The 12,325-nt window shown below is 45.3% G+C and overlaps 1 protein-coding gene across 2 annotated transcripts in view; it reads left to right on the forward strand.

Annotated features, from left to right (window-relative positions):
* The window catches only part of LOC135513699 (protein mono-ADP-ribosyltransferase PARP8-like), a 104,329-nt gene that overhangs the window by 44,636 nt on the left and 47,368 nt on the right, over window positions 1-12,325 (forward strand). Inside the window, exons 9-15 of one of the 2 annotated variants that reach the window (XM_064936571.1) lie at window positions 1,974-2,131; window positions 5,741-5,869; window positions 5,978-6,007; window positions 6,130-6,786; window positions 9,454-9,592; window positions 9,735-9,788; window positions 9,952-10,047. In XM_064936571.1, coding sequence (XP_064792643.1) covers window positions 1,974-2,131; window positions 5,741-5,869; window positions 5,978-6,007; window positions 6,130-6,786; window positions 9,454-9,592; window positions 9,735-9,788; window positions 9,952-10,047 — 1,263 coding nt within the window. The remainder of the gene's footprint in view (window positions 1-1,973; window positions 2,132-5,740; window positions 5,870-5,977; window positions 6,008-6,129; window positions 6,787-9,453; window positions 9,593-9,734; window positions 9,789-9,951; window positions 10,048-12,325) is intronic. The other variant, XM_064936572.1, reaches the window with a different exon arrangement.

Genomic DNA, 12,325 nt, shown 5'->3' on the forward strand with positions numbered 1-12,325 from the left:
ACTATAGTGCCTATAAGAACATCCAATAGTCAAAGGTCTATGAAATAGAAATGGTATAGAGGGAAATAGTCCTATAAATACTATATTAACTACAACCTAAAACCTCTTACCTGGGAATATTGAAGACTCATGTTAAAAGGAACCACCAGCTTTCATATGTTCACATGTTCTGATCAAGGAACTTAAACGTTAGCTTTCTTACATGGCACATAGTTTACATGGCACATATTACTTTCTTCTCCAACACTTTGTTTTTGCATTATTTATTTGAGGCTAAATTGATTTTTTTTAAATGTTTTATATTAAGTAAAACATGAGTTCATTCAGTGTTGTTGTAATTGTCATTATTACAAATATAAAAAAATGGCCGATTAATCGGTATCGGAATTTTTTGGTCCTCCAATAATCGGTATCGGCTTTGAAAAATCAGAATCAGTCGACCTCTAGTAGGGCCTTCCTGTGACATCGGGTGGTTTAGGTGTCTAGTGGGGGTGGTGTAGGGCAGGTAGTTTGCCCCCGGTGATGCGTTGTGCAGACCTCACTACCCTCTGGAGAGCCTTACGGTTGTGGGCGGAGCAGTTGCCGTACAGTGATACAGCCCGATAGGATGCTCTCGATTGTGCATCTGTAGAAGTTTGTGAGTGCTGAGGTTGGACAGGCGCTGCTGCGCCTTCTTCACGACGCTGTCTGTGTGGGTGGACCAATTCAGTTTGTCCGTGATGTGTACACCGAGGAACTTAAAACTTACTACCCTCTCCGCTACTGTCCCGTTGATGTGGATAGAGGGGTGCTCCCTCTGCTGTTTCCTGAAGTCCACAATCATCTCCTTTGTTTTGTTGACGTTGCGTGTGAGGTTATTTTCCTGACACCACACTCCGAGGGCCCTCACCTCCTCCCTGTAGGCTGTCTCGTCGTTGTTGGTAATCAAGCCTACCACTGTTGTGTCGTCTGCAAACTTGATGATTGAGTTGGAGGAGTGCGTTGCCGCGCAGTCGTGGGTGAACAGGGAGTACAGGAGAGGGCTCAGAACGCACCCTTGTGGGGCCCCAGTGTTGAGGATCAGCGGGGTGGAGATGTTGTTACCTACCCTCACCACCTGGGGGCGGCCCGTCAGGAAGTCCAGTACCCGGTTACACAGGGCGGGGTCGAGACCCAGGGTCTCGAGCTTGGTGACGAGTTTGGAGGGTACTATGGTGTTAAATGCTGAGTTGTAGTTGATGAACAGCATTCTCACATAGCTATTCCTCTTGTCCAGATGGGTTAGGGCCGTGTGCAGTGTGATTGCGATTGCGTCGTCTGTGGACCTATTTGGGCGGTAAGCAAATTGGAGTGGGTCTAGGGTGTCAGGTAGGGTGGAGGTGATATGGTCCTTGACTAGTCTCTCAAAGCACTTCATGATGACGGAAGTGAGTGCTACGGGGCGGTAGTCGTTTAGCTCAGTTACCTTAGTTTTCTTGGGAACAGGGACAATGGTGGCCCTCTTGAAGCATGTGGGAACAGCAGACTGGGATAAGGATTGATTGAATATGTCCATAAACACACCAGCCAGCTGGTCTGCGCATGCTTTGAGGGCGCGGCTGGGGATGCCGTCTGGGCCTGCAGCCTTGCGAGGGTTAACACGTTTAAATGTTTTACTCACCTCGGCTGCAATGAAGGAGAGTCCGCAGGTTTTGGTAGCGGGTCGTGTCATTGGCACTGTATTGTCCTCAAAGCAGGCAAAACAGTTATTTAGTCTGGGAGCAAGACATCCTGGTCCAAGACGGGGCTGGTTTTCTTTTTGTAATCCGTGATTGACTGTAGACCCTGCCACATACCTCTTGTGTCTGAGCCGTTGAATTGCGACTCTACTTTGTCTCTATACTGACGCTTAGCTTGTTTGATTACCTTGTCTTGCAATCAAAGAAGGTAAACAACACTATGTAAAAATAAAATAAAAGAAGAAGACATGTTTCTGATTTTGTTTTGGTCGTCAGGAGGAAATAGCCCTAGCGTGGGACGTGATCCGCAGGGAGCCGGTGATCGTGCGTCTACACTGCTCTCTGACACAGTACCTGAATGGACCGGTCCCCACGGTGGACGTATTCCAGGTGTCGACTAAAGACCGGTTTGGACTGGGACATCAGATGAAGAAGTAAGTGACAGATGGTTCTGATATCACATGCCCTTTCAACACCTGGAGAGTTCAGTGGAATTGTTTGCAGGCATTTAAATCTCTCAATTAATAGATACAATTACTTAATTCTTTAGAGTTGAGAGAGGGGGGGGGTGATAATCGGACATATGGAATTGTTTTAAAATGGGCATACTATGTATCACTTGGCTTTTTGATTTGGAATTTTAGGAACACTTTAGGTCTATATAAAAATATATATATAAATATACAGTACCTGTCAAAAGTTTGGACACACCTACTCATTCAAGGGTTTTCTATATTCTATATTGTATAACACATATGGAATCAAGTAGTAACCAAAAAAGTGTTAAATAAATCAAAATATATTTTTCAATGTGAGATTCTTCAAAGTATCCTCCCTTGGCCTTGATGACAGCTTGGCATTCTCTCAACCAGCTTCATGAGTTAGTCCCCTGGAATGCATATCAATTAACAGGTGTGCTTTGATAAAAGTTAATTTGTGGAATTTCTTTCCAATCAGTTGTGTTGTGACAAGGTACTGGTGGTATACAGAAGATATCCCTATTTCATAAAAGACCAAGTCCATATTATGGCAAGAACAGCTCAAATAAGCAAAGAGAAACAACAATCCATCATTACTTTAAGACATGAAGGTCAGTCAATACAGAACATTTCAAGAACTTTGAAAGTTTCTTCAAGTGCAGTCACAAAAACCATCAAGCGCTGTGATGAAACTGGCACTCGTGAAGACCGCCACAGGAAAGGAAGACCCAGAGTATAAGGATAAGTTTATTAGAGTTACCTGCACCTCAGATTGCAGCCCAAATAAATGCTTCCCAGAGTTCAAGTAACAGACACATCTCAACATCAACTGTTCAGAGACTGTGTGAATCAGGCCTTTATGGTCAAAATTCTGCTAAGAAATCACTACTAAAGGACACCAATAAGAAGACTTGATTGGGCCAAGAAACACGAGCAATGGACCTTAGACTGGTGTCCTTTGGTCTGATGAGTCCAAATGTGTAATTTTTGATTCCAACTGCCTTGTCTTTGTGAGACACAGAGTAGGTGAACGAATGATCTCCACGTGTGTGGTTCTCACCGTGAAGCATGGAAGAGGAGGTGTGATAGTATGGGGGTGCTGTGCTTTGGTGAAACTGTCAGTGATTTATTTAGAATTCAAGGCACGCTTAACCAGCATGGCTACCACAGCATTCTGCAGCGATACGCCACCCTGTCTGGTTTGTTTGTCAACAGGACAATGACCCAAAACACACCTCCAGGCTGTGTAAGGGCTATTTAACCAAGAAGGAGAGTGATGGAGTGCTGCATCAGAGAACCTGGCCTCCACAATCCCCCAACCTCAACCCAATTGAGATGGTTTGGGAATAGTTGGACCACAGCGTGAAGGAAAAGCAGCCAACAAGTGCTCAGCATAATATTATATGGGAACTCCTTCAAGACTGTTGGAAAAGCATTCTTCATGAAGCAGCTTGAGAGAATGTCAAGAGTGTGCAAAACTGTCATCAAGGCAAATGGTGGCTACTTTGAAGAATCTCAAATATTAAAATATATTTTGATTTGTTAATAAACACTTGTTTTGGTTACTGTATGATTCTATATGTGGAATTTCATAGTTTTGATTGTCTTCACTATTATTCTACAATGTAGAAGATAAAGAAAAACCCTTGAATGAGTAGGTGTTGAAACTTTACTACTATAGCCCATAGAAATGCATTCATAAATAGCAAGAAATGAAGGTCAAAGAAATGTATGATAAGCAACCAGGTATAGAAGTGTCTGTCATAAATAAATATATAAAGTACAGTGCATTCAGAAAGTATTCAGGCCCCTTGACTTTTTCCACATTTTCTTACGTTACAGCCTTATTCTAAAATTTTTATTAAATTTAGTTTTTCCTCAATCTACAAGCAATACCCCATAATGACCCATTTTCTGTTGCAAATTTATAAAAAAAATACAAAACTGATATCACATTTACATAAATATACAAGACCATTTACTCAGTAATTTGTTGAAGCACCTTTGGCAGTGATTACAGCCTTGAGTCTTCTTGGGTATGACGCTACAAGCTTGGCTTGGGGAGTTTTTTTCCATTCTTCTCTGCAGATCCTCTCAAGCTCTGTCAGGTTGGATGGGGACGCTTCTGCACAGCTATTTTCAGGTCTCTCCAGAGATGTTCGATCAGGTTCAAGTCCAGGCTCTGGCTGGGCTATTCAAGAACATTCAGAGACTTGTCCAGAAGCTACTCCTGCATTGTCTTGGCTGTGTTGAGGGTGGTTGTCCTCTTGGAAGGTGAACCTTCACCCCAGTCTGTGGTCTTGAGCACTCTGGAGCAGGTTTTCATCAAGGATCTCTCTGTACTTTGCAACGTTCATTTTTCCCTCGATCCTGACTAGTCTCCCAGTCCCTGCCGCTAAAAAACACCCCACCACATGATGCTGCCACCACCATGCTTCACCGTAGGGATGGTGACAGGTTTCCTCCGGACATGATGCTGCCACCACCATGCTTCACCGTAGGGATGGTGACAGGTTTCCTCCGGACATGATGCTGCCACCACCATGCTTCACCGTAGGGATGTTGACAGGTTTCCACCAGATGTGATGCTTTGCATTCAGGCCAAAGACTTCAATCTTGGCTTCATCAGACCAGAGAATCTTGTTTCTTGGTTGTCTGATAGTTCTTTAGGTGCCTTTTGGCAAACTCCAAGCGGGCTGTCATATGCTTTTTACTGAGGAGTGGCTTCCGTCTTGCCACTACTATAAAGGCCTGATTGGTGGAGTGCTGCACGGGTGGTTGTCCTTCTGGAAGGATCTCCCATCTCCACAGAGGAACTCTAGAGCTCTGTCAGTTACCATCGGGTTCTTGGTCACCTGCTAGACCAAGGTCCTTCTCCCCTGATTTCTCAATTTGGCTGGGCGGTCAGCACTAGGAAGAGTCTTGGTGGTTCCAAACTTCTTCCATTCCACTGTGTTCTTGGGGACCTACAATGCCGCAAATGTTTCGGTACCCTTGCCCAGATCTGTGCCTCGACACAATCCTGTCTCGGTGCTCTACAGACAATTCCTTCGACCTCATGGCTTGGTTTTTGCTCTGACATGCACTGTCAACTGTGGGACCTCATATAGACAGGTATGTCTAAATCGTCTTTGAATCAATTGAATTTACCATAGGCAAACTCCAATCAAGTTATAGGAACATCTCAAGGAAGATGAATGGAAACAGGGATGCCCCTGAGCTCAAAGATATTCTCATAGCAAAGGGTCTGAATTTTTAATAAATAAATTAGCACATTTAAAAAAAAAACAACAACTGTTTTCGCTTTGTCATTATGGGGTATTGTGTGTAGATCGATTTTAGAATATGGCGGTACCTTAACAACACGTGGAGAAGGGGAAGGGCTCCGATGGAGAAGAAACAAACGTGTTATCCAATGAAGGGATCCCTTGAAGGGAAGACTTCTTTGAAGGAAATTAACCCGAATCTGTTGAATTGTGGATCCCTTCATTGGATAACACGTTTGTTTCTTCTCTCTTACAACGATAATGTAGATGTTACATCCTCCCCCCCCTCTCTCTTCAGGATAATGCAGACGTTTGTCACCCAGCAGTGGAAACTCCAAAGTAAAGAGAAACTCAACTGCTCTCGCAACAAAAACAAGGGTGACAAGAAAGGCAAATCTCCCCTCCACATCTTCTCGACCCTCCGCAGGTCAGAGAAACATCGTAATACTGACATTTACGTCTAACATAATTATCGATTTGAACCTGTCTGTCACTGTAATTAAACTACAGACATTTCTTGTTCTTTACCACATAGGCACTTACTGTATCTGAAAGGATCAGATAGGTATGATATGGTAGTATCTCCACTTTTGCTCTCTGATTGGTTAGGCAGAATTGAGCCTGGGTTTACTCTCTCCGTTTCCATCATTTGTGTATATTGGACAATAAAGTTATCTTCGTCTTCAGATCTCCCAGCTACCCGCCTCCCGGCTGTGTCAAGAGCAAAAAGAAGCTGAAGCCAGAACAAGATGGCGTCTCTAAATCCCACCGCCTTCTCCGCCGGACTTACACCAGCACCGCCAAACAGCAGGTTGAGGTGGACGGCTGCGGCCCCGGGACCAAGACTACCCACCGTCTCCTGGGTCTTTCCCTGTCCAGTGGAGACCCCCGTATGGACCACGGAGGAGGGCCCGGACCACTGCCCTTCAAACCCCACCGCCTGGGCAGGCCCTGCATGGCTGTGGTCAAACCAGAGGACCTCCGACCCGCTCCCCATAAGCTCCTGCCTCGCTCGTGCTCTGGTGACCCCCGCTGTGAGCATGCGGGAGTGGGAGGAGGTGGGGGAGGGGGTGTAGGTAGTCTTGGGGGAGGTGTTGGTGGTGGAGGAGGTAGTCTTGGGGGAGGTAGTCTTGGGGGAGGTAGTCTTGGGGGAGGTAGTCTTGGGGGAGGTGTTGGTGGGCTGGGCCCGAGTGGTGGTGGAGGCGGTAGTCTTGGTGGATGTAGTCTTGGTGGAGGTAGTCTTGGGGGAGGTTTAAAGCACCACAGACTGCTCAGTAGGTCGTGCTCTGGTTCTATCAGGACGGAGGAGCTGGATGGACTGAAACACCACCACCTCCTCAGCAGGTAAGATGAGAACATATTAACATAACATAGTACTTTATTGATCCCCAAAGGAAGGAACATTTGTTGGCACCAGATGATACATAAATACGCAAAAACATACACTAAAAGCAGCAACTCATGTTACTGCAGGGCCTACTGCCTCATCAATGCATGTTACTGCAGGTCCTACTGCCTCATCAATGCATGTTACTGCAGGTCCTACTGCCTCATTAATGCATGTTACTGCAGGTCCTACTGCCTCATCAATGCCTCCATGTTACTGCAGGTCCTACTGCCTCATCAATGCCTCCATGTTACTGCAGGTCCTACTGCCTCATCAATGCCTCCATGTTACTGCAGGTCCTACTGCCTCATCAATGCATGTTACTGCAGGTCCTACTGCCTCATCAATGTTGTTACTGCAGGTCCTACTGCCTCATCAATGCATGTTACTGCAGGTCCTACTGCCTCATCAATGCATGTTACTGCAGGTCCTACTGCCTCATCAATGCCTCCATGTTACTGCAGGTCCTACTGCCTCATCAATGCCTCCATGTTACTGCAGGTCCTACTGCCTCATCAATGCCTCCATGTTACTGCAGGTCCTACTGCCTCATCAATGCATGTTACTGCAGGTCCTACTGCCTCATCAATGCATGTTACTGCAGGTCCTACTGCCTCATCAATGCCATGTTACTGCAGGTCCTACTGCCTCATCAATGCCATGTTACTGCAGGTCCTACTGCCTCATCAATGCCTCCATGTTACTGCAGGTCCTACTGCCTCATCAATGCCTCCATGTTACTGTAGGTCCTACTGCCTCATCAATGCCTCCATGTTACTGTAGGTCCTACTGCCTCATCAATGCCTCCATGTTACTGTAGGTCATACTGCCTCATCAATGCCTCCATGTTACTGTAGGTCCTACTGCCTCATCAATGTTGTTACTGCAGGTCCTACAGCCTCATCAATGCCATGTTACTGCAGGTCCTATTGCCTCATCAATGCCTCCATGTTACTGCAGGTCCTACTGCCTCATCAATGCCTCCATGTTACTGTAGGTCCTACTGCCTCATCAATGCCTCCATGTTACTGTAGGTCCTACTGCCTCATCAATGCCTCCATGTTACTGTAGGTCCTACTGCCTCATCAATGCCTCCATGTTACTGTAGGTCCTACTGCCTCATCAATGTTGTTACTGCAGGTCCTACAGCCTCATCAATGTTGTTACTGCAGGTCCTACTGCCTCATCAATGCCTGTTACTGAAGGTCCTACTGCCTCATCAATGCATGTTACTGAAGGTCCTACTGCCTCATCAATGCATGCTACTGCAGGTCCTACTGCCTCATCAATTCCTCCATGTTACTGCAGGTCCTACTGCCTCATCAATGCCTCCATGTTACTGCAGGTCCTACTGCCTCATCAATGCCTGTTACTGCATGTCCTACTGCCTCATCAATGCATGCTACTGCAGGTCCTACTGCCTCATCAATGCATGCTACTGCAGGTCCTACTGCCTCATCAATGCATGCTACTGCAGGTCCTACTGCCTCATCAATGCCTCCATGTTACCTCAGGTCCTACTGCCTCATCTATGCCTCCATGCTACCGCAGGTCCTACTGCCTCATCAATGCCTCCATGTTACTGCAGGTCCTACTACCTCATCAATGCCTCCATGTTACCTAAGGTCCTACTGCCTCATCAATGCCTCCATGTTACTGTAGGTCCTACTGCCTCATCAATGCCTCCATGTTACTGTAGGTCATACTGCCTCATCAATGCCTCCATATTACTGCAGGTCCTACTGCCTCAACAATGCCTCCATGTTACCTCAGGTCCTACTGCCTCATCAATGCCTCCATGTTACTGCAGGTCCTACTACCTCATCAATGCCTCCATGTTACCTCAGGTCTTACTGCCTCATCAATGCCTCCATGTTACCGCAGGTCCTACTGCCTCATCAATGCCTCCATGTTACTGTAGGTCCTACTGCCTCATCAATGCCTCCATGTTACCTTAGGTCCTACTGCCTCATCAATGCCTCCATGTTACTGTAGGTCCTACTACCTCATCAATGCCTCCATGTTACTGTAGGTCCTACTACCTCATCAATGCCTCCATGTTACTGCAGGTCCTACTACCTCATCAATGCCTCAATGTTACTGCAGGTCCTACTACCTCATCAATGCCTCCATGTTACCTCAGGTCCTACTGCCTCATCAATGCCTCCATGTTACTGCAGGTCCTACTACCTCATCAATGCCTCCATGTTACCTCAGGTCTTACTGCCTCATCAATGCCTCCATGTTACCGCAGGTCCTACTGCCTCATCAATGCCTCCATGTTACTGTAGGTCCTACTGCCTCATCAATGCCTCCATGTTACCTTAGGTCCTACTGCCTCATCAATGCCTCCATGTTACTGTAGGTCCTACTACCTCATCAATGCCTCCATGTTACTGTAGGTCCTACTACCTCATCAATGCCTCCATGTTACTGCAGGTCCTACTACCTCATCAATGCCTCAATGTTACTGCAGGTCCTACTACCTCATCAATGCCTCCATGTTACCTCAGGTCCTACTACCTCATCAATGCCTCCATGTTACTGCAGGTCCTACTACCTCATCAATGCCTCCATGTTACTGTAGGTCCTACTACCTCATCAATGCCTCCATGTTACTGTAGGTCCTACTCCAGCAGTACCAAGATGGGCAAAGCAGCGGACATCTTCAAGGACTCTGTGTCTCTGTCCGAGGGGAGGCGGCTCTCTCTTACTTCAGGGCTCATCGGGATCCTCGCCCCCTCGCTCGCCACGCCCCTGCCGGTCAGTAAGGCTGTTGGTGATTGGTTGATCCGAAAAGGCATCCTCTCATGATTGGTTGATCTTGATTTGTCATTAGAAACAGGGATTGTTGACCTTTTTTGGATCACAGGCCGGTAACAAATGTCCCTCTCTGCCTTTACAGCCAAACAATGGAGCCAAGTCCATACCAATAAAAGACAGAGGTTTCCTCGTCCAGGTCGATGCTCCCTGAATTTCACCTGAGCTCTTCTTCTATCAATAATATGTTTCGTAAACGTTTACTTCAAGCAAATGTGTACATGTAGAACGAGTTGATACGTGTTTTATAAAACCTATATGAGCATTTATCATGTCCTCTTAATCATGTCTTCTGTCTTCAGACCATGGAATATGCTGATCAGAGGATTCCGGTCCTGAATGAGTTCTGTGTGGTGTGTGACGAACCACACGTGTTCCAGAACGGACCCATGCTCAGAGTGAGTACCGTACACACATACTAACACACAGTACAAGAAGAGAGAAGAACAGAGCTATATTCAGTTCAGCCCATACAGCTAAATGTAACCAGACCCCCTAAAGTTTTAATAAAGCAGGGATGGGCAACCCCAGTCCTCGAGAGCCTGATTTGGTGTCACAGTTTTGCCCCCAGTCCCAGCTAACACACCCTGACTCCAATAATGACCTAATCATGATGTCCTGTTTAGAATGCAATTTGATTAATCAGCTGTGTTTGTCAGGGATGGAGAACAAGAGTGACACCAATCAGACCCTGGAGGACTGGAGTTGCCCACTCCTGTTTTAAAGCATGATGTGATGTTGGCACCAATCAGAGAATTACTCAGTCCTAATGATACAACTATAGATCACTGTCCTGAGTCCTAGTGATACAACTATAGATCACTGTCCTGAGTCCTAGTGATACAACTATAGATCACTGTCCTGAGTCCTAATGATACAACTATAGATCACTGTCCTGAGTCCTAATGATACAACTATAGGTCACTGTCCTGAGTCCTAATGATACAACTATAGATCACTGTCCTGAGTCCTAATGATACAACTATAGATCACTGTCCTGAGTCCTAGTGATACAACTATAGATCACTGTCCTGAGTCCTAATGATACAACTATAGATCACTGTCCTGAGTCCTAATGATACAACTATAGATCACTGTCCTGAGTCCTAATGATACAACTATAGGTCACTGTCCTGAGTCATAATGATACAACTATAGGTCACTGTCCTGAGTCATAATGATACAACTATAGATCACTGTCCTGAGTCCTCCTAGTGATACAACTATAGATCACTGTCCTGAGTCCTCCTAGTGATACAACTATAGATCACTGTCCTGAGTCCTAATGATACAACTATAGATCACTGTCCTGAGTCCTAATGATACAACTATAGATCACTGTCCTGAGTCCTAATGATACAACTATAGGTCACTATCCTGAGTCCTCCTAGTGATACAACTATAGATCACTGTCCTGAGTCCTAATGATACAACTATAGGTCACTGTCCTGAGTCCTAATGATACAACTATAGATCACTGTCCTGAGTCCTCCTAATGATACAACTATAGGTCACTGTCCTGAGTCCTAATGATACAACTATAGATCACTGTCCTGAGTCATAATGATACAACTATAGATCACTGTCCTGAGTCATAATGATACAACTATAGATCACTGTCCTGAGTCCTCCTAGTGATACAACTATAGATCACTGTCCTGAGTCCTAATGATACAACTATAGATCACTGTCCTGAGTCCTAATGATACAACTATAGGTCACTGTCCTGAGTCCTAGTGATACAACTATAGATCACTGTCCTGAGTCCTAATGATACAACTATAGATCACTGTCCTGAGTCCTAATGATACAACTATAGATCACTGTCCTGAGTCCTAATGATACAACTATAGATCACTGTCCTGAGTCCTCCTAATGATACAACTATAGATCACTGTCCTGAGTCCTAATGATACAACTATAGATCACTGTCCTGAGTCCTAATGATACAACTATAGGTCACTGTCCTGAGTCCTCCTAATGATACAACTATAGATCACTGTCCTGAGTCCTCCTAATGATACAACTATAGGTCACTGTCCTGAGTCCTAATGATACAACTATAGGTCACTGTCCTGAGTCATAATGATACAACTATAGGTCACTGTCCTGAGTCATAATGATACAACTATAGATCACTGACCTGAGTCCTCCTAGTGATACAACTATAGATCACTGTCCTGAGTCCTCCTAGTGATACAACTATAGGTCACTGTCCTGAGTCCTAATGATACAACTATAGGTCACTGTCCTGAGTCCTAATGATACAACTATAGATCACTGTCCTGAGTCCTAATGATACAACTATAGGTCACTGTCCTGAGTCCTAATGATACAACTATAGATCACTGTCCTGAGTCCTAATGATACAACTATAGATCACTGTCCTGAGTCCTCCTAGTGATACAACTATAGGTCACTGTCCTGAGTCATAATGATACAACTATAGATCACTGTCCTGAGTCCTCCTAGTGATACAACTATAGATCACTGTCCTGAGTCCTAATGATACAACTATAGGTCACTGTCCTGAGTCATAATGATACAACTATAGGTCACTGTCCTGAGTCCTAGTGATACAACTATAGGTCACTGTCCTGAGTCCTAATGATACAACTATAGATCACTGTCCTGAGTCCTCCTAGTGATACAACTATAGGTCACTGTCCTGAGTCA

The sequence above is a fragment of the Oncorhynchus masou genome, chromosome 25 (genome assembly GCF_036934945.1).
Source record: "Oncorhynchus masou masou isolate Uvic2021 chromosome 25, UVic_Omas_1.1, whole genome shotgun sequence".
Classification (NCBI taxonomy): domain Eukaryota; kingdom Metazoa; phylum Chordata; class Actinopteri; order Salmoniformes; family Salmonidae; genus Oncorhynchus; species Oncorhynchus masou.